Raw genomic sequence first — 22,460 nt, 5'->3', positions numbered from 1 at the left:
ATGCAGTATTAGTGGAAGTATATTATAGTAAACCCAAAGTTATAATTTCCTTTTACTAAAGAAACATTATTTTCTGTGATTTAAAGAAGAAAAATGTTGAGAAGGATAAAGAAAACATTTAAAATTGCTAATAAATACATGCAAGGTTATTAAATTTAACAGAAAGATGGCCAAAGCATAAACTACTAAACAGTGATAAAACAACCATATTTCCCCTTTATTTTCCTGGAACAAGGATGCCACAACAAGCTTGATATACCTTTAATGTACAAACTGTATATGTTCTGCCTAATTTATAGAGGAACAATATCTATAAAATTTTAAATTCTAAAACAAAGTTTCTGAATTTTGTTTAACACTGTATGTCAGCTTTTCTCTCTGAGAATTAATACAGTGCCTTCTGGCAGGTCTCTTAACCTTCCTAAGTCTCAGTTTCTTCAACTATAAAATAAGGAAAACATCCTATGAGGTTTAAATGAGAATGCAGTACTCATGCAAAACATGACAACCTAAAAGGAATAATCAACCTGGTTATTACTATTATTTTGTCTAATTTATAGACTGTATTTTCAGCACTTCATAAACATACATACTGGCTTGAGCTAAAGTTTTAGACTTAAAAATATTACATCTTAGCTGCCACATATGCCATGTATATCCAGTATGTCCCTCTCAAATGTCACCAGTTACATATATTATACCAAATTCCTGACCTATGCTGATGACAGATCACCATCTATTGTGATGTCATCCAGTACCTTATGGTAATATTTCATATGATATTTTTGTGGCTACAGTTTAAAGGGCACTTCCTGTTTGTGGAGTAAAGCCTACCACATTACCAAAATATGTAACTGAAGGATTACAGTATGACCTCCTGTGATTTGATTTCTATACTGTTGCCTTAAATAGCAATGAGTAAATCTTCCAAATTATGTCATAAGACTTCTTGTCCAAGAAGCAATATATTCTGCAATCTCATTGACAAAATTGTTAAAAGACCATCCTTGCAGTTTTTGGGTCACTGGGGATATCACTGTTACGAACCTAGGATTTACAGAACCCTGGCAAAAATTCTGAGGTATGTCGACTTGGATGGGTTTGACATACTACTCTCAGACTATATTGCATTTGTGGAAAAATCAGGATACCGTTTTGAACTGAATTTTAATCTTGAATTTACTGAAATATGTGTGAATACTATTCTGTACTGGGTTTTTGCGAGGAAGGGTAATCCTGACTTTGTGGAATTGCTTCTCAAGAAAACAAAGAACTATGTTCAAGATAGAAGTTGTAACCTGGCACTGATATGGAGGTAATAATCTCATGTTTTTACCATAAAAGAACAAAATTTCTCTTTGGAAGATTACTTCTTTTTTTTCTAAAATAAATATGCCTGGTGGCTATAAGCATAAGGAATCCTAACTTGATTGCTCATCCATTTGTACACTCCTCATTATTTGTTCAATAAATGTTCCCCTATATGTACATTACTATGTACCAATAAATTACTAGTGGTTCTGCTCTATAAAGTATACATGCTAGTGCTCAAGGTAATGGCATGTTAGACAACTTAGATTTCTCTAACTAAACAAAGACATTATTTGGGGTAATACTGTGATCTCTTCTTGAGAATACCGATAATGCGTATCTATCTAGTACATATAAAAAATGACTTTCAAAGTATAATTCAGAATACACACACACACATTCACTTAGTAATAGTTAATAACATAATAATTCCCTATTTGTATGTTAAGCATTGATAAATTTGACTCCATATTCTCCAGAATTGAGCACAAAGCAAGTTAAATACTTGATTAAGTCTGTCGGAGAACCAAATTTTCAGTCTGAACATGTCAATCTAGCTAATGAATGAGGATCTTATAGAATATAATATTCAATGTGACCTCTTTGTAAAGTCCATAATATGTATTGTAAAGTTACTCAGTTTGTACTAACTCCAATATACTCTTCAGTTTTTGGTATTAGTTTGATTAGAACAAATGCGCATTTGTTCATTCATTCAATAAATTATTTATCTACCACCTTACTATGCATAAGGCATTCTACTAGCTAGGCACAATGAATAGAGTATGAATGCAGTGAAAAACAAGACAGATAAGATCAATTAAAGACTCAACCAATTTAGATTCTGCCTGAAGCAGAGGTGTTCTCTTGATTGGGTATCACTATGGTATTGGAGAATCACTAGATTGCTTTCCTTAATGATCACCCAAGTACATAATCTGATAGCTGCAGTCTGGAATATCAATAAATAAAATCCCCAAACAGTATTTTTTGATTGCTTTAAGGACCATTATATTTAGCTATAGCAAAGATCAGCAGCTTCTAAAACTGAGTGTCCCTAGCTGGGCCAAGTAATGCCTATGTATATCCCTGGTAGGCTCATGGGAAAGAAAAATAGAGTAAAACAGAAGAAGAGAAGAAAAACTTCAAAGTGTTTTAAATAGAAGGCAAAAGGGGAGGAAGGAAAATGAAAGAAACACACACAGTGGGATATGATACAGTGCCATTAACAAGTGTCTTAAGTGACAGTTTTAAAATCAAGAAATTCTAACTTAGATGCATCCACAAGGTGAAACACATTACTGGCCAATTCTATGTACCATGACATCATCTGGATCTTTCAGTATCGTCAAATTTCAGATTCAGATGGGATCTAAGAATTCATTAGCAAACCTTCACCCTGGGCAGCAACTCTATATCAAACATCCCTGGGTGATGCTCATATGATCTCTGCTTGAACAACTCTAGTAGTAGTGAGTTAACTATTTCATGAGGTAAACCATCTGTTTGCCCAGGGCCCCTTCTTTTTCCCAGGTATACCCTTTCCCTCAAAGATTTTACCCAGCCCCAGGACTTAAATACTATGTATATGTATATGTATATGTATATGTATATGTATATGTGAATGACTCTTCAGTCTTTATCTTCACCCCTGACCTCTCCTCTGAGCTCCAGACTCCTTCTATATGAAGTTGTCTATTCAACATCTCCACAAGTCACCTCAAACTTAACAGAAATAAAACAGAACATTGATCTAACTCATTCTCCCCTTGTCAACCTGCTCCTTCTCCTGAATTCCCCACTTGATTAATGGCCCCTATTGTTCTATCCTGTTGCTCAAGTTAGAAATCCAGGATTTATTCTTGGTTCTTCTTCTTTCACCAACACATCAGCAAGTACTTTTGACTCTGTCTCTAAAACATATCCCTCTTAGCTAAACATCTTTTCATTTCCTCCATTTCTAACCTAAGTGAAGCCATATTCATCTCTTGCCTAGGCAACTGCTATAGACTGCTCAAGTCTTTCAGCTTTCACTCTTCCCTCTCAAACTCTGTAATCTATTCTTGACTCAGAACCCTGTGGAAACCTTATAAAAACTGAAATATGTCATACCACTTATGCTTAAAATCTTCCAAAACTTTCCCACTACAAGTGGAATAAAATTCAAACTCAATACCCATTGTTTAAAAGCCCTACATGATCTGACCTCTCACTATGTCAACCAAATCCAATCTCATGCTTCCCCTTGAGCACTATATCCAGCCATACAGACCCTTTTGTTTCTTGAATATCTTCAATTTCATTCCTGTCTGAAGGCCCTGTAGTAACTGTTTACCTCCAAGTGAAAGAAGTCAGACTGAGAAAGAAAAATATCATATGATTTCACTCATATGTGGAATCTAATTAGCAAAACAAATGAATAAAGAAAAACAGAAAAATACCCATAAATACAGGGAACAAACTGATGGTTGCCAGAGGGAAGTGCATAGGGGGATGGGTCATATGGGTGAAGGGGACTGGGAGATACAAGCTTCCAGTTATGGGATGAATAAGTCGCAGGAATAAAAGGCACAGCATATAGAATATAGTTAATGATACTGTAATAGCATTGTATGGTGATAGATGGTAGCTACATTTGTGGTGAGCATAGCATAAAATGCATAAACTTGTTGAGTTACTGTGATGTACACGTGAAACTAATGTAACATTGTATGTCAATTATGCTCAAATTTAAAAAACTAAAATTGAAAAAAAAAAAAAACTGTTTCCTCTGCCTGGAAATTTCTTCACTCAGTTCTTCCAATGGTTAGTTCCTTTTTATCAGCTGGAACACAGTATAAATGTCATCTCTTCAGACAGGTGGTCACACCTTCTAAAGAAGCCACTCATTCAAATATCATAACACTATTTAATTCTTTACACAACATCGATCACTATATGCTCATATGCTGCTGCTGGTTCCCCCCCACACACCCCCACTGATTTGTTCACTGTCCACTGTCATTAAAAGTAAGCTCCATGAAGGGTGCCTGGGTGGCTCAGTCAGTTAAGCATTTGGCTCAGGTCTGTGATCTCATGATTTACGGGTTTGAGCCCTGCATTGGGCTCTGTGCTGACAGCTCAGAGCCTGGAGCCTACTTCAGATTCTGTGTCTCCCTCTCCCTCTGCCCCTCCTCCACTCACATTCTGTCTCTTTCTCTCTCAAAAATGAGTAAACATTAAAAATTTAAAAAAAAAAGTAAGCTCCATGAGAGGAAAAAATCTCAACTACTTCCTCAACATTGAATCCTCAGTGCCAAGAACTATGTACATACACAGAAAGTGCTCAATCAAGATTTTGTTGAATGAAAAAGTGAACTTTTTATGCAACGTTATTAGATATTTCTTCCTCATTGTGCATTGCAATCTGTCTCCATTTCTCCAGTTCTGCCCCCAGAACTATATAGAACAAAGTCTATTTCTCTCCTACATGAAGATCTCTCAGATATTTGAACACAGCTAATATGTCCCCAAAATGAATATCTTAAGTTTCCTATTATCTGTTGTTCTTTATTCCTAAAGCAGCATCATTTTTTGGTCACCCTCCTCTGCATACACTCCAATATGATAATTTTCTTATTATAATAATGAAGTGTCTGAATAAGTCCTTGAAGGGGAGGAGATAGAACTAATGAGGGAAAGGAACTTAAGTTTGTTCATTTTTACAACAAACCTGCAATATTAATCTAAATGCCACTGTATGACAGTCTACAAGTGATTAAAGAGAGATGATGTCATTCAGTTAAAATAACAATAATCATTTATTAAGAATTTTCTAAGTGCCAAGCACCTGTGTTATTTGATGGGAATACAAAAATAAAATAGCCATATATCCTGATTTTGGAGAGCTCACAGACTAGTAAGTGAACAATAAATATTGTAATTATACCATAAATGCAAACACAAAAGCATGTGCGGGTGGAGAGAACAGAGAAACAAGTTGTTAAACACTACTGTGGAGGAGTAGATACAAGGCTATCTAGAAGGTAGGATATCTTAAATTGGTTTTTAAAAAATGAAAGGGAATTTTCTGTTCTTTTCCCTTGAAGAATTGTAATCTAGGCAGAGGCAGGATGACTAAAACCAAAGGAGACACAAACAACATGTTGCATCCAGTGATTATGGACAATTGCTAGAAGGTGAGATAGGAAATCAGGTAGTAGTGGGATATGAAGCCTAGAAGTGAAAGCTTGCAGGACTTTGTAGGCCATACTAAGGAATTTGAAATTTACACCATGAGTGATGCCTAACTAGTGAAGGTCAGACTTGTAGTATGAAAAGATTCATCAGCTCCCATTTGAAGACTAGACTGTAGGAAGGGGCTAGAGGCAAGGAGACCAGTCAGAAGGCTGCTCAAATACTCTGGCACAATGGCAGTTCCAGGCCTTCTATATAAAAAGGGTTGGGGAAAGTAATCTTATCAAAAAGGTGTAGATGGTTAGAGAAGTTGCTTGAAACTGAATTTGCATAATGGGCACCCCATGCTAACTTAGCTTACATGTGTATATAATAGTTTTGGGGAAAGAACTAATTCTGCTCTGCCACCATCTTCTCCAACTCCTGGCTATGCTTTGATACCATAACAGTACAGGTAAAACATAATAAGAAGTTAAACTAAATAGCAGTAGGGGAAAGAAGAAATAATTCAACTTAATAATTTAAGTTGAATAACAAAACATTGTAATTAGAAAAGAAGCATCAAAAAGAGAGAAGTGTTAATTTCAGATTTCTAAATTTTAAGACTGGTTGATGTTTGTATTAGTTTCCTCTTACTGTTGTAATAAAATTGCTACAAACACAGTGGCTTAAGATGATACAAATGTATTCTTTTATAGTTCTGGAGGTCAGAAGCCCAAAATGAGGTTACTGGGCTAAAATCTTTCTAGTGGCTCTTCAGGAGAATCTGTTCCCTACCGAGCTTCTAGAGGCTGCCTGAATTCCTTGGTTCATGGCCTCTTCCTCCATCTTCAAAGTCAGCACTGTAGAGTCATAACTCCTTCACTGGCTCTGCTTCTACTGTTCTCTGACACTTCTTGTAAGGACCCCTGTGATTTCATTGGGTCCACCTGCATTATCTACCATCTTTTTTTTAATGTTTATTTATTTATTTTGATGGGGGGGAGGGGCAGAAAGAGAGAGACAGAGAGAGAGAGAGAGAGAGACAGAGAGAGAGAGAGAGAGAGAGAGAGAGAGAGAGAGAGAGAGAGAGAATTCCAAGCAGGCTCTACTCTCAATGCAGAGCCCAATGCAGGGCTCAGTCTCACAGACTATTAGATTATGACCTGAGCTGAAATCAAGAGTTGGAGGCTTAACCAACTGAGCCACCCTAGCACCCCTCAAGATCCTTATCTTAATTACATCTGCAAAATCCATTTTGCCATTTTGAGAGGCATTATTCAGTCTACCACAATGGTCATACCACAAACCTGTCAAGATTATTACAAAGGATCTAAAAAGCCAGGTTGGGACATAGGAGTTTGCATTACCTAAGAGATATCCAGGTACAGATAAGCAGTAGGTGATTAGATAGTGTCATGCTTCAGTCTCTTTCTTTTACATTCCACATCTTGTATGTCAGGATATCTGTTGGTTCTACCTTCAAACAGTATACAGAATCTGACTATTTCTACTGTTATTGGCTGGCACCAAGTAATTTTCCTCCTCATATCTCAGAATAAATTCTCAACAAATATAAGATCACATTGCTTTTCTACTCAAAATCTCCAATGGCTCCTCCATTCCACTTAGAGTAAAAGATGAAGTCCTTTCAGTGATCTACAAGGCTCTACATGATGTGGCATCCCATTATCTCTGTTCTTGTTTCCTACTACTCCTCAGCCTTGTCACTCTTTCAGCCACACTGGCTCCCTTACTCTTCCCTCACCACTCCAGGAACACTCACCTGCCTTAGGGTCCTTAAATATCCAAGTGGTCAATTTCTTGATCTCCTTATTCTTCATCCAAATGTCATCTCTCAGTAATTCCCTCTCCTATCATCCTATTTTAAAATTGGAAAATACCCTCAGTACACCCTCCAGCACTTTCACAATTCCTACACTGCTCTACTTTTTTTCTTATCAAGTCTTCTAACATATTATAAAATTTGCTTTTCTGCGATGTCTATTCTGTATTGTCTGTTTTCTCTCACTACAATACAAGCAGGAAAGTAGGCATCTTTATTATTTTCATTCACATATCCCGAGCACCTCAAACAGTATTTGGCATACAATATGCATTCAATAAATATTTGTTGAATAAGTTAATAGACAGTAATTAAAGTTATGGTCATGGATGAAATTGCCTAAGAACATAAATCAAATGAATTAGTCAAAAGGCCATATCTTCTTTACTTATGTTAAGTGGAAAGAAAGAGAAACCAGTAAAAGATCATTGACAAGGAATAGCCAAAGAGGCAGGTGGATAGCTTGGTGAAAACAGCCTTACTAAGTTAGGACAAAACGTAGCTCCAAGAAAGTCAACTGTGCTAAATATCAGAAATAAGATTATTATAGAGAAGCATCTCTTAAATTTAGTGGCTAAAAACTAAAGGAGAAGGAGTAGGAAAAAGTAGAAATAATTAGTATAGCTACAAAACTGAATCATTCTCTGCATGTCTATATGGAAATATTATGCCCCATTTAATAAGCATATATGACAGGTTTTCAGACACAGAGGGTTCAGTTCATTAACTTCACATTTAAAAACTAATTCTTGCTGTGCTCACCTTACTCCATCCATATAAGTATTGCCATAATTAACTGTCAGTACAGATTAAGCAAATTTTGGTTTATAGTAACATGCTCTTTAAACATGAGGATTAATCATGTCATTTGGGTACAGATTAGACTTTTAAATCTCATTTTAAACCTATTTGAGTTTTAGTTATGTTTTCAACATTTGTGGTCTAAAATATCTTCTAAAGGTAGTATCAATATTAATGACTTAAAATCAACTAATATCTCTAAATCTTAACCAGGACCACTTGTGCTATCTTTGTCCTGTAAATCCCCTGAATTCCTATACTTACAAGATTCTTAGTCAAATATCTTAAGAGTGAGCAAGATCAGAGGTGGTTCAAGATGACAGTGTAGGAGAATCCTAAACTATCTCCTCCAGTGGATACAACATAATCTACAGCTACATATGCAACAATTCCCCCTGAAAACAAAAAAAGAAAAAAAAAACCCCAAAACTTAGCCAAACAGATCCTCCACAATGAAAGATTAACAGGCCACATTTAGATGGGTAAAAGAAGCAGAGACATTGTCTTGCCAAAACCCCACCCCCAACACGTTGACTTACAGACTGGAAGAGTCGAGAGGGATCTCACAAATAACACAGCTTCTCTGTAAAGAGAAAGGGGTTTGTGCCCCACATCAGACACTCCAACCCTTGAGACTTGCATTGGAGAGATGAACTCCCAACATATCTGGCTTTGAAACCAGCAGGATTTATGTCCAGAAGAAATAGGGCTGTAGGGAATGGAGATTCCACTCTTAGCAGACTCACAAGCAGACTCATTCACTTTGGGACCAAGTACAAAAGTTGCAGATTGAAAAATGCCTAGAGCATATGTGAAGGAGATTCATTTGCTAACCTTAAGTTATCTGCCAGAGGGGCAGAAACCTGTTGAGACTCTCCAAGAGCAAAGGTACCAGCGGGCATCTTTTCAGCATTCACCATCTACTTTGCTAGTGCCAGCACAAATAGGTACCAACCATCTTTGCACTATCCCTCTACCTTACTGTCTACAAGAAACTCATTTCATGTATAAGGACACACACAGACTGAAAGTAAGGGATGGAATAAAATGTTTCATGCAAATGGAAACCCTCCCCCACAAAAGAGTTAGGGTAGCTGTACTTATATCAGATAAAATAGACTTTAAAACAGACAAAAATGAGCATTAAATAAAAATAAAGGGGCCAATCCAAAAAGAAGATCTAACATTTGTAAATATTTATGCACTCAACATAAGAGATCTAAACTTAAAACATATATAAAAAATTGACAGCAGTAAAACAATAGAAAGGGACCCTATTTACATCAATGGATTGACCATTCAGACACAAAATCAATAAGAAAACATCAACCTTAAGTGACACATTACACCATATGGACTACACACACACACACACACACACACACACACACACACACACACAGAACACTGTATACAAAAGCAAGAAAATATACATTCTTCCCAAGTACACATGGAATATTCTCCAGGATAGATTATGTTAGGTCACAAAACAAATCACAATAAATCCAAGAAGACTGAAATCATATCAAGCATCTTTTCCAACTATAATGATATGACACTATAAATAAATTATAAGAAGAACATTGGAAAAATCACAAATATGTGGAAATTTGAAAATGTACTACTGGAGTGCCAGGGGGGCTCAGTTGGCTAATTGTCTGACTTCAGCTCAGGTCATGATATCACCTTTCATGATCTCACCTTTCAGGCCCCACATCAGGTTCTGTGCTACAAGTGCAGAGACTGCTTGGGATTCTCTCTCCCTCTCTCTCTGCCCCTCCACCATGCTCATGAGCTCTCTTTCAAATAAAACTTAAAAAAAAAATGCTGCTGAACAACCAATGTGTCAACAAAGAAATGAAAGGAGAAATCAAAAAATACCTTGAGAAAGGCGCTTGGGTGGCTCAGTTGGTTAAGCATCTGACTTCAGCTCAGGTCACGATTTCATGGCTCAGGAGTTCTAGCCCCGTGTAGGGCTCTGTGCTGCTCTGTGCTGCTGGAGCCTGCCTGGAGTCTCTCTCTGTCCCTCCACTGCTCATGCTTTCTCTCTCTCTCAAAAACAAATAAACATTAAAAGAATTTTTTTAACACCTTGAGATAAATTAAAATAGAAATACAACTTACCAAAATCAATGAAATGCAGCAAAAGCAGTTCGAATTGGGAAGATTATAGTGATACAGGCCTACTTCAAAAAAAAACAAAACCAAAAACAAAAAACAAGACAAATCTCAAATAAACTAACTTTACACCAAAAGGAACTAGAAAAAGAAAAACAAAGCTCAAAGCTATGAGAAGGACATAATATCAGAGCAAAAAATAAATGAAATTAAAACTAAAAATAAAACAAAAAAAGATCAATGAAACTAAGAACTGGTTCGTTGAAAAGATAAACAAAACTGACAAAACTTTAGTCAGATTCATCAAGAAAGAGTCCAAATAAAAAAGTCAGAAATGAAAGAAAAATTACAACTGATACCAAAGAAATACAAAGGATCATAAGAGATAGTTATGAACAATTACACATCAACAGTCAACAACCTAAAAGAAATGGATAAATTCCTAGAAACAGTCTTCCAAGACTGAATCATAAAGAAATAGAAAGCCTGAATAAACCAAATACTAGTATGCAGATTGAATCAATAATCACAAACCTCCCAACAAACAGAAGTCCAGGACCAGAAGCTTTACTTGAGTTCTACTAAATATTCAAAGAAGATTAGATACCTATCCTTCTCAAACCCTTCCAAAAACTGAAAATGAGGGAACACTTCCAAACTCATTTTACAAGGCCAGAACTACCCTAATGGCAAAACCAGACACAGACACTGAAAATAAAAATAAAAACTGAAATAATAGAAATAGAAATAATAAAAGAAAACAGCCCAATATCTCTGAAGAACATGGATGCAAAAATCCTCAATAAAATATTAGTAAGCCAAATTCAGCAATACATCAAAAGGATCACACATCATGATCAAGTAGGATTTATTACAGGGATGCAAAGATGGTTCAATACCTGCAAATCAATCAACATAAAATATCTCATTAACAAAATGAAGCATGAAAATTATATGATCATCTAAATAGATGAAGATAAAGCATTTGAAAAACTGAACATCCATTTATGATTTAAAAAACCCAACACAGTGGGTATAGACAGAAGGTACCTCAACATCATAAAGACTGTATATGACAAACCTACAACTAACATCATACTCAATGCTGAAAAGCTGAAAGCTTTTCCTTTTAGATAAGGAACAAGACAAGGATACCCATTCTCAACACTTTTAGTCAACATAGTATTAAAAGTCGTAGACAGAAGAATTAGGTAGGTAGGTGGGTAGGTAGGTAAGTTAATTAATTAATTAACTAATTAATTAATTAAAAGACATCCAAATTGGAAAGGAAAAAGTAAAACTGTCACTATATGTAGATGACATGATTTTCATTTACAAAGCCCTAAAGATTCCACCAAAGTAGTTAAAACTAATAAACTCAGTAAAGTTGCCATGTATAAAATCAATACACAAAAATCTGTTGTGGTTTTAAATACTGACAATGAACCATCAGCAAAACAAATTAAGAAAACAATCTCATTTACAACTGCTTCAAAAAGAATAAAATACCTAGAAAAAAATTTAACCAAGGTGGTGAAAGATCTGTACTCTGAAAATTATAAGACACTGATGAAAGAAACTGAACAAGATACAAATAAGTAGAAAGATACTCTGTGCTTATGGATTGGAAGAATCAATATTATCAAAATGTTCATATGGTAATCTACAGATTCAATATGATCTCTATCAAAATTTGAATATCATTTTTCACAGAATTAGAACAACTCTAAAATTTGTATTGAACCAGAAAAGATCTTGAATAGTGAAAGTGGCCTTGAAAAAGAAAAAAAATAAACTGGATGCATCATGCTCCCAGATTTCAAACTATTATTAAAAAGATAATAATCACATCACAACAGTATGGCATTATCATAAAAACAGACACATACATCAATGGAACAAAAGAGAGAGCCCAGAAATAAACCCATGCATATATAGTTAATTAATTTTATGAAAAAGGAGACAAGACTATATAATGGGAAATGATAGTGTCTTCAATAAATGATGTTGGAAAAACTGGTCAGACACAAAAGAATGAAACTGGACCACTGTCTTACACCACACACAAAAATTAACTCAAAATTGACTAAAAACCTGAATGTAAGACCAGAAACCACAAAACTCCTAGAAGAAAACACAGGCAGTAATTTCCTTGACATTATTCTTGGCAATATTTTTTACAATCTGACTCCAAAGACAATATCAACAAAAGCAAAAGTAAGCTAAAAAGCTTCTGCATAGTGAAGCAAATCATCAACAAAACAAAAAGGTAACCCACTGAATAGGAAAAAATACTTGCAAATGATATATCTGATAAGGGGTTATTATCCAAAATATATAAAGAACTCATTCAACTCAATTTTTAAAAATTGTATTAAAAAGAAGTAAAGGATTGGGCACCTGGGAGGTTCAGTCAGTTAAGTATCCGACTTCAGTTCAGGTCATGATCTCACAGCTCATTCAAGCCCTGGGTCAGGCTCTGTGCTGACAGCTCAAAGCCTGGAGTCTGCTTGGGATTCGGTGTTTCCCTCTCTCTGCCCCTCCCCTGCTTGCACTCTCTCTCTCTCTCCCAGTTAAAAAAAATAATAATAAACATTAAAAAATTTTTTTAAATGGGAAAAGGATCTGAAGAAACATTTTTCGAAAGATATACAGATGACTAACAGGCACATGAAAAGATGCTCAACATCAGTAATCAGGGAAATGCAAATCAAAACTATGAGATATCATTTCACACCTGTCAGAATGGCTGTTATCAAAAAGACAAAAATTAACAAGTGTTGTCAAGGATATAAAGAAAAGGAAACCTCTTATGCAGTATTGGTGGGAATGAAAATTGGTGCAACCACTATGGAAAACAATATGGAGGTTCCTGAAAAAATTAAAAATAGAACTGCCATATGAGCCAGCAATTCTACTTCTGGGTATTTACTTGAAAAAAACAAAACAAAACAAAACAAAAACAAAAACCCAAATTCAAAAAGATACATGCACCCCTTTGTTCATGACAGCATTATTTACAATAGCCAACATATAGAAACAACATAATGTCTATCGATGGATGAATGGATAAAGGAGATGTATTCAAAAGACCCTGAAGCCAAAGCAATCCTGAAAAAGAAAAACAAAACTGGAGGCTTCAGGATTCCAGATTTCAAGCTATATTACAAAGCTGTAGTCATCAAGAGAGTATGGTACTGGCACAAAAACAGACACGTGGATCAATGGAACATAATAGAAAACCCAGAAATGGACCCACAGCTATACAGTCACCTAATCTTCAACAAAGCACGAAATAACATACAAAAGAAAAAGAGTCTCTTCAACAAATGGTGTTGGGAAAACTGGACACTGACATGTAGAACAATGAAAGTGGAACACTTTCAGCACTGGATGCTGTATGTAAGTAATGAATACAGAAAAATAAATTCAAAATGGATGAAAGACCTAAATGTGAGACAAGAAACCATCAAAATACTAGAGAACACCAGCAGTGACCTCTTTGACCTTGGTCACAGCAACTTCTTACTAGACACATTGCCAAAGGCAAGGAAAATAAAAGCAAACATGAACTATTGGGCTACTGGGACTTCATTAAGATAAAAAGCTTCTGCATAGCGAAGGAAACAATCAACAAAACTAAAAGGCAGCCTATGGAATGGGAGAAAATATTTGCAAATAACTTATCTGATAAAGGCTTAGTATCCCAAATCTATAAAGAACTTACAACTCAACACCCAAAAACCAAATAACCCAGTTAAGAAATGGGTTAGTATATGAATAGATACTTTTCCAAAGAAGACATCCAGATGGCTAACAGACACATGAAAAGATGCTCAACATCACTCATCATCAGGGAAACACAAATCAAAACCATGAGATAGCATCTCACACATGTCAGAATGACAAAAATTAACAACACGAGAAACAACAGGTGTTGGTGAGGATGCAGAGAAAGGGGAACCCTCTTACACTGTTGGTAGAAATGCAAACTGGTACACTTTGGAGAATAGCATGGAGGTCCCTCAAAAAACTAAAAATAGGGGTGCCTGGGTGACTCAGTTGAGCATCTGATTCTTGATTTGGCTCAGGTCATGAGCCCCATATCACGCTCCATGATGACAGTGTGGATCCTGCTTGGAATTCTCTTTCTCCCCTCTCTCTGCCCCTCCCCTGCTCATCTGTCGCTCTCTCTCTCTCTCAAAAATAAATAAACTTAAAACAAACAAACAAAAAGCACACTAAAAATAGAACTACCCTATGATCCTAATTGTACCATTAGGTATTTACCCAAAGGATACAAAAATACAGATCTGAAGGGTACATGCACCCCAATGTTTATAGCAGCATTATCAACAATAGCCAAACTATGGAGAGAGCCCAAATGTCCATCAATTGATGAATGGATAAAGAAGATGAGAAATAGATATACAGATATATAGATACATAGATATAGAAAATATAGATACATAGATAGATAATGGAATATTACTCATCCATCAAAAAGAATGAAATCTTGCCATTTGCAATGATGTAGATGGAGCTAGTTATGCTAAGTGAAATAAGTCAATCAGAGAAAGATAAATACCACATGATTTCACTTATATGTGGAATTTAAGAAACAAAACAGATGAACATAAGGGAAGTTGGGGGGAAGAGAAGAGAGGGAAATAAACCACAAGAGATTCTTAATGACAGAGAACAAACTATGGGTTGACAGAGGGAAGTGGGTGGGAGATGGGCTAGATGGGTGATGGGTACTAAGGAGGACACTTGCTGTGATGATGAGCACTGGATGCTGTATGTAAGTGATGAATTACTGAATTCTACTGCTAAGGGGCCAGTAGTCCACTGTATATTAATTAACTAAAATTAAAAAAAAAGATGTGATACACACACACACACACATTGAAATATGACTCAGACATAAAAAAGAATGAAATCTTGTCATTTGCAACAACATGGAATGATCTTGAGGGTATTATGCTAAGTGAAATAAGTTAGAGAAAGACAAATACCATATGATTTCACTTAAATACAGAATCTAAAAAACAAATCAAACATGCAAACAAAACTTATAGATACAGAACAGGTTGATGGTTGCTAGAGTGAAGAGGGGTTAGGGGTAGGTGGAATGGGTAAGGGGGTCAAGAAGTATAAACTTCCAGCTTAAAATAAATAACTCATGGCAATGTAACTTATAACATGATTACTATAGTCAATAATATTTTATCACATGTTTGAAAGTTGCTGAGAGTAGATCTTCAAAGTTCTCATCACAAGAAAAAAATTTTTATAACTTTTCATGAGGACAGATGGTAACTAGACTTATTGTGATATTCATTTCACAATGTATACAAATATTGAATAATTATTTTGTAGACCTGAAACTAATATGATGTTATATATCAATTATATTTCATCAAAAAAGATTTAAAAAAAGAGCAAGATGAATAAATCAGATTGTCTTTGAAAAATGGAAATAATTGTGCCTCACTAAAAGTCTTGTTAGATCCAGAAACCACCAAATAAATTTAATTATATATATATATATATATTTCTGAATAATAGTAAAAAATCAATTAATAAATATTTAAATGTCTACTCTAGGGTAAGATTATAGGAATTTTGGGATATAATAGTGGATTAACCAGACAAAAAATTGTTGCCTTTGTGAAGATTTGATTTTTTTGCTCATCTTGCTTACCTATTTATTTTGAAGATGAGAAAATGAAAGATTAGAGACAATAAACAAGTTGTCCAAAATGATATGGGCTTAATGGAGGAATATACAAAGTGTCACATAAAGAGGAAGGTTAGGTCATCAAAGAAATCTTCACAAGAGTTTATTAGAGTCTTATACGATGAGCAAGACTTGTCCCAGAATTGAAAAGGGAGGGCAAGAGCATACAAATCAATGTGAAAAAGATGCATGCAATAGTTTTGGGAAAGTGAGTACCAATAAGCAAGGTAGGGAATGCAGAAGGAGAAGTAGTTTAGGAGTTCAAATTGAGATACATATTGGAAGTATGTGTGAAAAAGATGAGATGTCCAGGGCAATACTGATCTGGAGATGATTCCCATGTGCACATTTACATACAGAACTTAGAAGCATATATTCAGTATCACTGGCAGAGTTACAGCAAAAACCCACTCTTTAATTTCTAATATACTACTCTCTACTACACCACACTGTTTTTTTAAATCACAAAATCTTGGCATTTCCAGACTCAGTGAAGCTTTGGAGATGAACTGGTTGGTCTAGTGATTTTCAAATGGTTCTCCTGGAGCTCCTTGGGAATTACTACAAGGGAGGTATTTAGGACTTCTAAACACACTTCAACCAGAGAACTTATCAAACACAAAACATTCATTTTATACAGTTAGTTCAGGTATGATAATCCTCCAGTGTTGCTTTATGCTTATAAATGAAACATTCCTTCCAATCTTTTCATTGATAAATACCCACTAATCCTTCAAATCTTAGCTCCAGGATAACCTATAAATAATTGTTATTCCAGGTAAAGCACTCCCCTTCAGCGCTTTTATAGCACACAAGAATGTTTCTATCCTAGCAATTATCATTTTGTGTTGTATTATTGAATTATTTATCCATTTTCCTTACTAGACTATGATAAGCATCTTGATATGAAGGACTGTAACTTTCATCTCTGTATATCTAGTACTCAGTACACTCTGGAAAATCAAGTGTTGAATAAATTAACTAATCATGAACAAATGAATACATAAATGCATGAGAAAACAAAGACTCAGGGAGGTGGACTGACCCAACACCATAGAGCTAGTTAGGAGAATCAAAACCTAAAATCTAGAACCCTTAAATCTCCATTGTCTACCACATTATACCATGTTGCCTCCCTTATTAAGTACATGCGATCTTTAAGTTCCTCATTTTGAATAATGCTTTCCTTGCTCTACATAGTTGTCCAAAACCAGTATTTATAGTTTATGTGCTGTTCTGCAAAACATATTAGTATTTTATTAGACCAATCAAGAGAATTCCAGAGACAAAAGATCATGAATGAAATTTCCATTTCTTTAGTCCTATAAGTTATTTTTATTTGGCCAAATCAAGGCTTGATAATATAAAATCCCCTGTGGGGGTGCCTGGCTGGCTCAGTGCATTAAGCACCTGACTTTTAGTTTCAACTCAGGTCATGATCTTGAGGTTCATAAAATCAAACCCCGAGTCTGGCTCTGCACTGACAGTGGGGAGCCTGCTTGTGATTCTCTCTCTCCCTCTTTCTCTGCCCCTCCCCCTCTAGCATGCACTTACACTCTCCAAATAAACTTTAAACAAATATATAAAATCCCCTGTAGTTGGTTATACCATGTCCTATCTACATATAGAGACCAATTGATTAGCAAACATAAATGTCCATTAACTGAAAGAATTGCAAAGACTACCTCAAATTAGAAAAAATAAAAAATAAAACTTTCATTGCTTAAACCTACCTGCAATTACCAACTCTAATTTTATTAAAGCAAAAAAAAAAAAAAAAAAATAGGGGATACATAGGTGGCTAAATTGGTTAAATGTCTGACTTTGAAATGTTGATTTTGGCTCAGATTATGATCTCACAGTTTGTTGGTTCAAGCCCTGAGTCAGGCTCCATGCAGTGCAGAGCCTGCTTGGGATTACTGCATCGCTCCCTCCCTCCCTCTCTCTCCCCCCCTTCTCAAAATAAAGTGAATAAAAAAATAGAATTAAGGTAATTGCACTTATTCTTTTCTCATCTAATCTCCAAACTCAATTCACGACTGATATATGATCAAGAAGAAAAGCAAACAAAAAAATTGTGTTCTTTTAATAAAGTGAAATTTTAAAAAAGCCTTTTTCCCTTTTCTGTTTTAAATTTTCCAGAGCTACATGACTTTTATAATACTGGTTCTAGTAACAATGGATTTCTCCAATGAGAAACAAAATTGCTATTACTAAAAGTAAACACTTTCCACACATTTAAATCTTTTTTTGTTTGTTTTTACAAGTTCAAAGTTTAAATGTGTAATAAGGATTTTCTTATTTTTTAATTTACAGTTTGGTCTAGATTCATAGAGTGAAAAACCCTTGTTAAGACATACATAAAGGTAGGGGCGCCTGGGTGGCTCTGTCGGTTAAGGGTCCAGCTTGATTTCGGCTCAGGTCATGATCATTTAATGGCTCATGAGATACAGCTCTGTCAGTGCAGAGCCTGCTTGGGATTCTCTCTCTCTCAAAATAAATAAATATATTTTTAAGTCATATATAAGGGTAAAGTTACGTTAAAAGTTATTTAAGACATTTAATACTTAAGATAATATTATTATTTCCCATTACTGTTAAGAAAAAATGTTTACCATGTTTCTTAATTCTGTATTCAATGAAGTTTTTGTTTGTTTGATTCACAGAACTTTCACACCAGTATACTGTCCAAGCCCACTAAGTGGTATTACACCTCTACTCTATGTAGCTCAGACAAGACAATCTACTATCTTAAAAATACTCCTGCAATATGGAATCTTAGAAAGAGAAAAAAACCCTATCAACATTGTGGTAACAATATTGCTCTACCCTTCAAGAGTGAGAATAATGGTTGATCATGAATTAGTAGACATCCAGGAAGATGCCAAAACATGTTTACAGCTATGTTCCAGAGTGCTTTCTGCCATTTCAATTAGGGAAATAGAGGTAAGCAAAATACTGTTCTTTGCATGTAGGCTCAAATATTGATCAATTTTAAGATTAAGTTGTGAGACAAGAATGAAGTTAATTTCTAATCTATGAACTATATCCAGTGAAAGATTAATCATTGAGTGTAGACTTTTAAATTAAAAATAGGTAAAATCTAAATTATCTCAGACCTTAGTCCTTTATTTTATAATTTTGTCTTCTAAATATGAAATAATTTTAGCCCTTTATTTTACAATTTTGTCTTCTAAATATGAAATCATTTAAAAAGTTAAATCTATAGTTTTAGTAGTTACTAAGTAGGTATGTATTATTACATTCTAATTACATAACAACCTGTGTTCATTAGGATTTCTATGTCTTAACACAATAAAATAAAAATTTAATAGACCCTTTTGAAGAATATTTTAAAATGAGAGATTTTTTTCTCACAATCACATGCTGAGAAATAAAAATATAAAGGCTTAAAATATTTGTGCAACTGAAAATATCTGTCCCTCGGGGTGTCTGAGTGGCTCAGTTGGCTGAGCATCTGACGTTGGCTCAGGTCATGATCTCACCGTTCATGGGTCTGAGCCCCATGTTGGTTTTGTGCTGACAAGGTGGAGCCTGCTTTGGATTCTCTGTCTCCCTCTGCCTCTGTCCCTCCCCACCCCCCCCCACATGTGTGCTTTTTCTCTCAAAAATAAACATTAAAATTTTTTTTAAAAAGGGGCGCCTGGGTGGCGCAGTCGGTTAAGCGTCCGACTTCAGCCAGGTCACGATCTCGCGGTCCGTGAGTTCGAGCCCCGCGTCAGGCTCTGGGCTGATGGCTCGGAGCCTGGAGCCTGTTTCCGATTCTGTGTCTCCCTCTCTCTCTGCCCCTCCCCCGTTCATGCTCTGTCTCTCTCTGTCCCAAAAATAAATAAAAAAAAAAACGTTGAAAAAAAAAAAATTAAAAAAAAAAAAAAAATTTTTTTTAAAAAATATCTATCCCTCAGTTTTATAAGCAGAGACTATTTTGCATACCTTAGCAATGATCCCAAGCACTGAGCTCAGTGCTAAGCATATACCGTTCTTTAATTAGCTGATTATTGAATAGATAATAAAATATTATATATCTTTATTTATTTTTAATGTTTATTTATTTTTGAGAGAGACAGAGACAGAATGTGAGTGGGTTAGGGGCAGAGAGGGAGGGAGACACAGAATCCGAAGCAGGCTCCAGGCTCTGAGCTGTCAGCACAGAGCCCCATGTGGGGCTTGAACTCAAGAGCTGTGAGAGCATGACCTGAGCTGAAGTTGGACACTCAACCGACTGAGCCGCCGAGGTGCCCCTCATATATCTTTTAAATAAAAGTACCATATAGTCTGTAGGGTGTAGGTTCTATTGGAGAAATATCTCTGTAATACAGCAATGTCTTTTACTCCTAAGTCAACCGCATTAGCATTTGACTTCTAGAAGTAAATCTTTAAAAGGGATATCCTAACTAAAACTTAAAATGTATCGTTTCATTTCGTTAAGGCTCCTATCAGGACTTCTCATGGTTTAGCAGTATTCTACAATAGTATCACCTAAGGGGACTTTTAGAATTTACGTTGTTTGTACCCAACCTTAGATGAACTGAATGAATATTTCTGGAGTAAAATCTCAGTGTTGGTATATTTTAAAATCCCCTAGATAATTCAGTGTATAGCCAAGTTGACAACACTACTCTGGAAGGAAAAGCTGATAAAACTTAAGTGTGTGATTTGTCTAAAATGAAAAACATACAGATTCATAGTTGTAAGAAATTATGTTTTGTGTCCTTAGACATATTATTTAAACTTTATATATCATTGTGAGAGTAAAATGGGAATAAAAATACTTTGGAAAAATGCTTTGGAAAAAATATAAGGGTTATATAAATTTAAAATCTATTTCTATTTTAATCTTTATTTATTTTTGAGACAGAGACAAAGTGTGAGCAAGGGAGGTAGCTGAGGGGAAGGAGAAACAGAATCAGAAGCAGGCTCCAGGCCCTGAGCTGTCAGTACAGAGCCCGACACAGGGCCCGAACTCATGAACTGACTCAGGTCAGATCATGACCTGAGCTGAAGTTGGATGTTTAACCAACTGAGCCACCCAGGCGCCCCTATTTTCTGAATTTAAATACAAAATAAAAATATTGATAATTTGAACTAAACAATGATTAATGTTACAAAATTAAAATATCTCTCCTTTCTTCAGACACAACTAAGTTTAGGAAGACGTCCAATTATTTCTAACTGGCTGGACTACATTCCTTCAACAAGATACAAAGATCCATGTGAACTATTACATCTTTGCAGAATAACCATCAGGGCTCAACTATTGACCAACAATATGCTCCCAAATGGAATATTTTCACTTCTAATACCAGTTCGTCTGCAGAACTACCTGAATTTAGAAAGTTAATACACATCTGTGTCCTGAACTCTTTAAGGTACTCACCATTGTATGGTTTAGAAGTTAATAAACTATTAACTTCATATAAATTCTTATTGCACTGAATATTCCATTAGAGGGTCGCCTATGTGGCTCACTTGGTTAAGCGCCCGACTCTGGCTGAGGTCATGATCTCACAGTTCATGAGTTTGAGCCCTGCATCAGGCTGTCTGCTGTCAGCACAGAGCCTGCTTCTGATCCTCTATTTCCCTCTCTTTGCCCCTCCCTGCTTGCACTCTCTGTCTGAAAAATAAATGGACATTTAAAAAAAAAGGAAATAGAATTTTGGGGTGCCTGGGTGGCTCAATCGGTTGAGCATCTGACTCATGATTTTGGCTCAGGTTAGATCCCAGAATCATGGGATCGAGCCCCAATTTGGGCTCCGCACAGGGCGTGGAGCCTGCTTGGGATTCTCTCCCTCTCTCTCTCTTTCTCTCTCTTTCTCTCACCCCCCTTTTTTCTCTTCCCTTTTCCCCCACTCACACTCTTTATAAATATAATTTCACATGACACTCTAAATAAATCAACTTTAAATCAATATATGGCTCTACCTTTCTATATAGTGGAACAAATTATATGTTTTTTGTTATATTTTAGATTTACCTTTTTAATCTGTTCTTAAAAATCATTCTTGTGGGGTGCCTGGGTGGCTCAGTCGGTTGAGCGTCCGACTTCAGCTCAGGTCATGATCTCACAGTTCGTGAGTTTGAGCCCCACGTCGGGCTCAGTGCCGACAGCTCAGAGCCTGGAGACTGCTTCTGATTCTGTCTCCCCCTCTCTCTGCCCCTTCCCTGCGCTCTGTCTCTGTCTAAAATAAATAAACATTAAAAAAATTTAAAAAAATCATTCTTGTTATTTACGGAAATTTTGGTCTAATAATATTAATGTTCTGAAGCTTCTAAGCTTAGTATCTTCTAAGCTAGGTAATATTTTATATTGTGCATTCCTATCAACAAGTATTTATTAAATTCCTTTGCAAATAAAATATTGTGCTTGGTAGTAGGGAATAGTCAAGGAAATTAAGCTATGATTCCTTTTTTGTCACAAAAAATACGAGGTGAAGAATTAGCCAATAAATGGTGGGGGTCAGGAAC

General features: G+C 35.6%; 1 protein-coding gene across 1 annotated transcript; it reads left to right on the top strand.

Annotated features, from left to right (window-relative positions):
- Positions 1-801: 801 nt before the first annotated feature.
- On the top strand, positions 802-21,416 carry ASB17 (ankyrin repeat and SOCS box containing 17). The gene is made up of 3 exons (XM_042951949.1): positions 802-1,315; positions 18,641-18,920; positions 21,130-21,416. Exons 1-3 carry the CDS (start codon positions 915-917, stop codon positions 21,334-21,336), a joined length of 888 nt encoding a protein of 295 aa, XP_042807883.1. The 5' UTR covers positions 802-914; the 3' UTR covers positions 21,337-21,416.
- The last annotated feature ends 1,044 nt before the right edge of the window (positions 21,417-22,460 follow it).

The sequence above is a fragment of the Panthera leo genome, chromosome C1 (genome assembly GCF_018350215.1).
Source record: "Panthera leo isolate Ple1 chromosome C1, P.leo_Ple1_pat1.1, whole genome shotgun sequence".
Lineage (NCBI taxonomy): Eukaryota > Metazoa > Chordata > Mammalia > Carnivora > Felidae > Panthera > Panthera leo.
This window is presented reverse-complemented; position numbering and strand designations above follow the sequence as displayed.

Excerpts from the sequence above, each read along its gene's own strand:
- ASB17 (XM_042951949.1), top strand. The coding sequence starts at position 915 with ATGAGTAAATCTTCCAAATTATGTCATAAGACTTCTTGTCCAAGAAGC. Across the intron at positions 1,316-18,640 it reads AACCTGGCACTGATATGGAG|AACTTTCACACCAGTATACT; the intron begins GTAATAATCTCA and ends TTTGATTCACAG. Across the intron at positions 18,921-21,129 it reads TTTCAATTAGGGAAATAGAG|ACACAACTAAGTTTAGGAAG; the intron begins GTAAGCAAAATA and ends TCCTTTCTTCAG.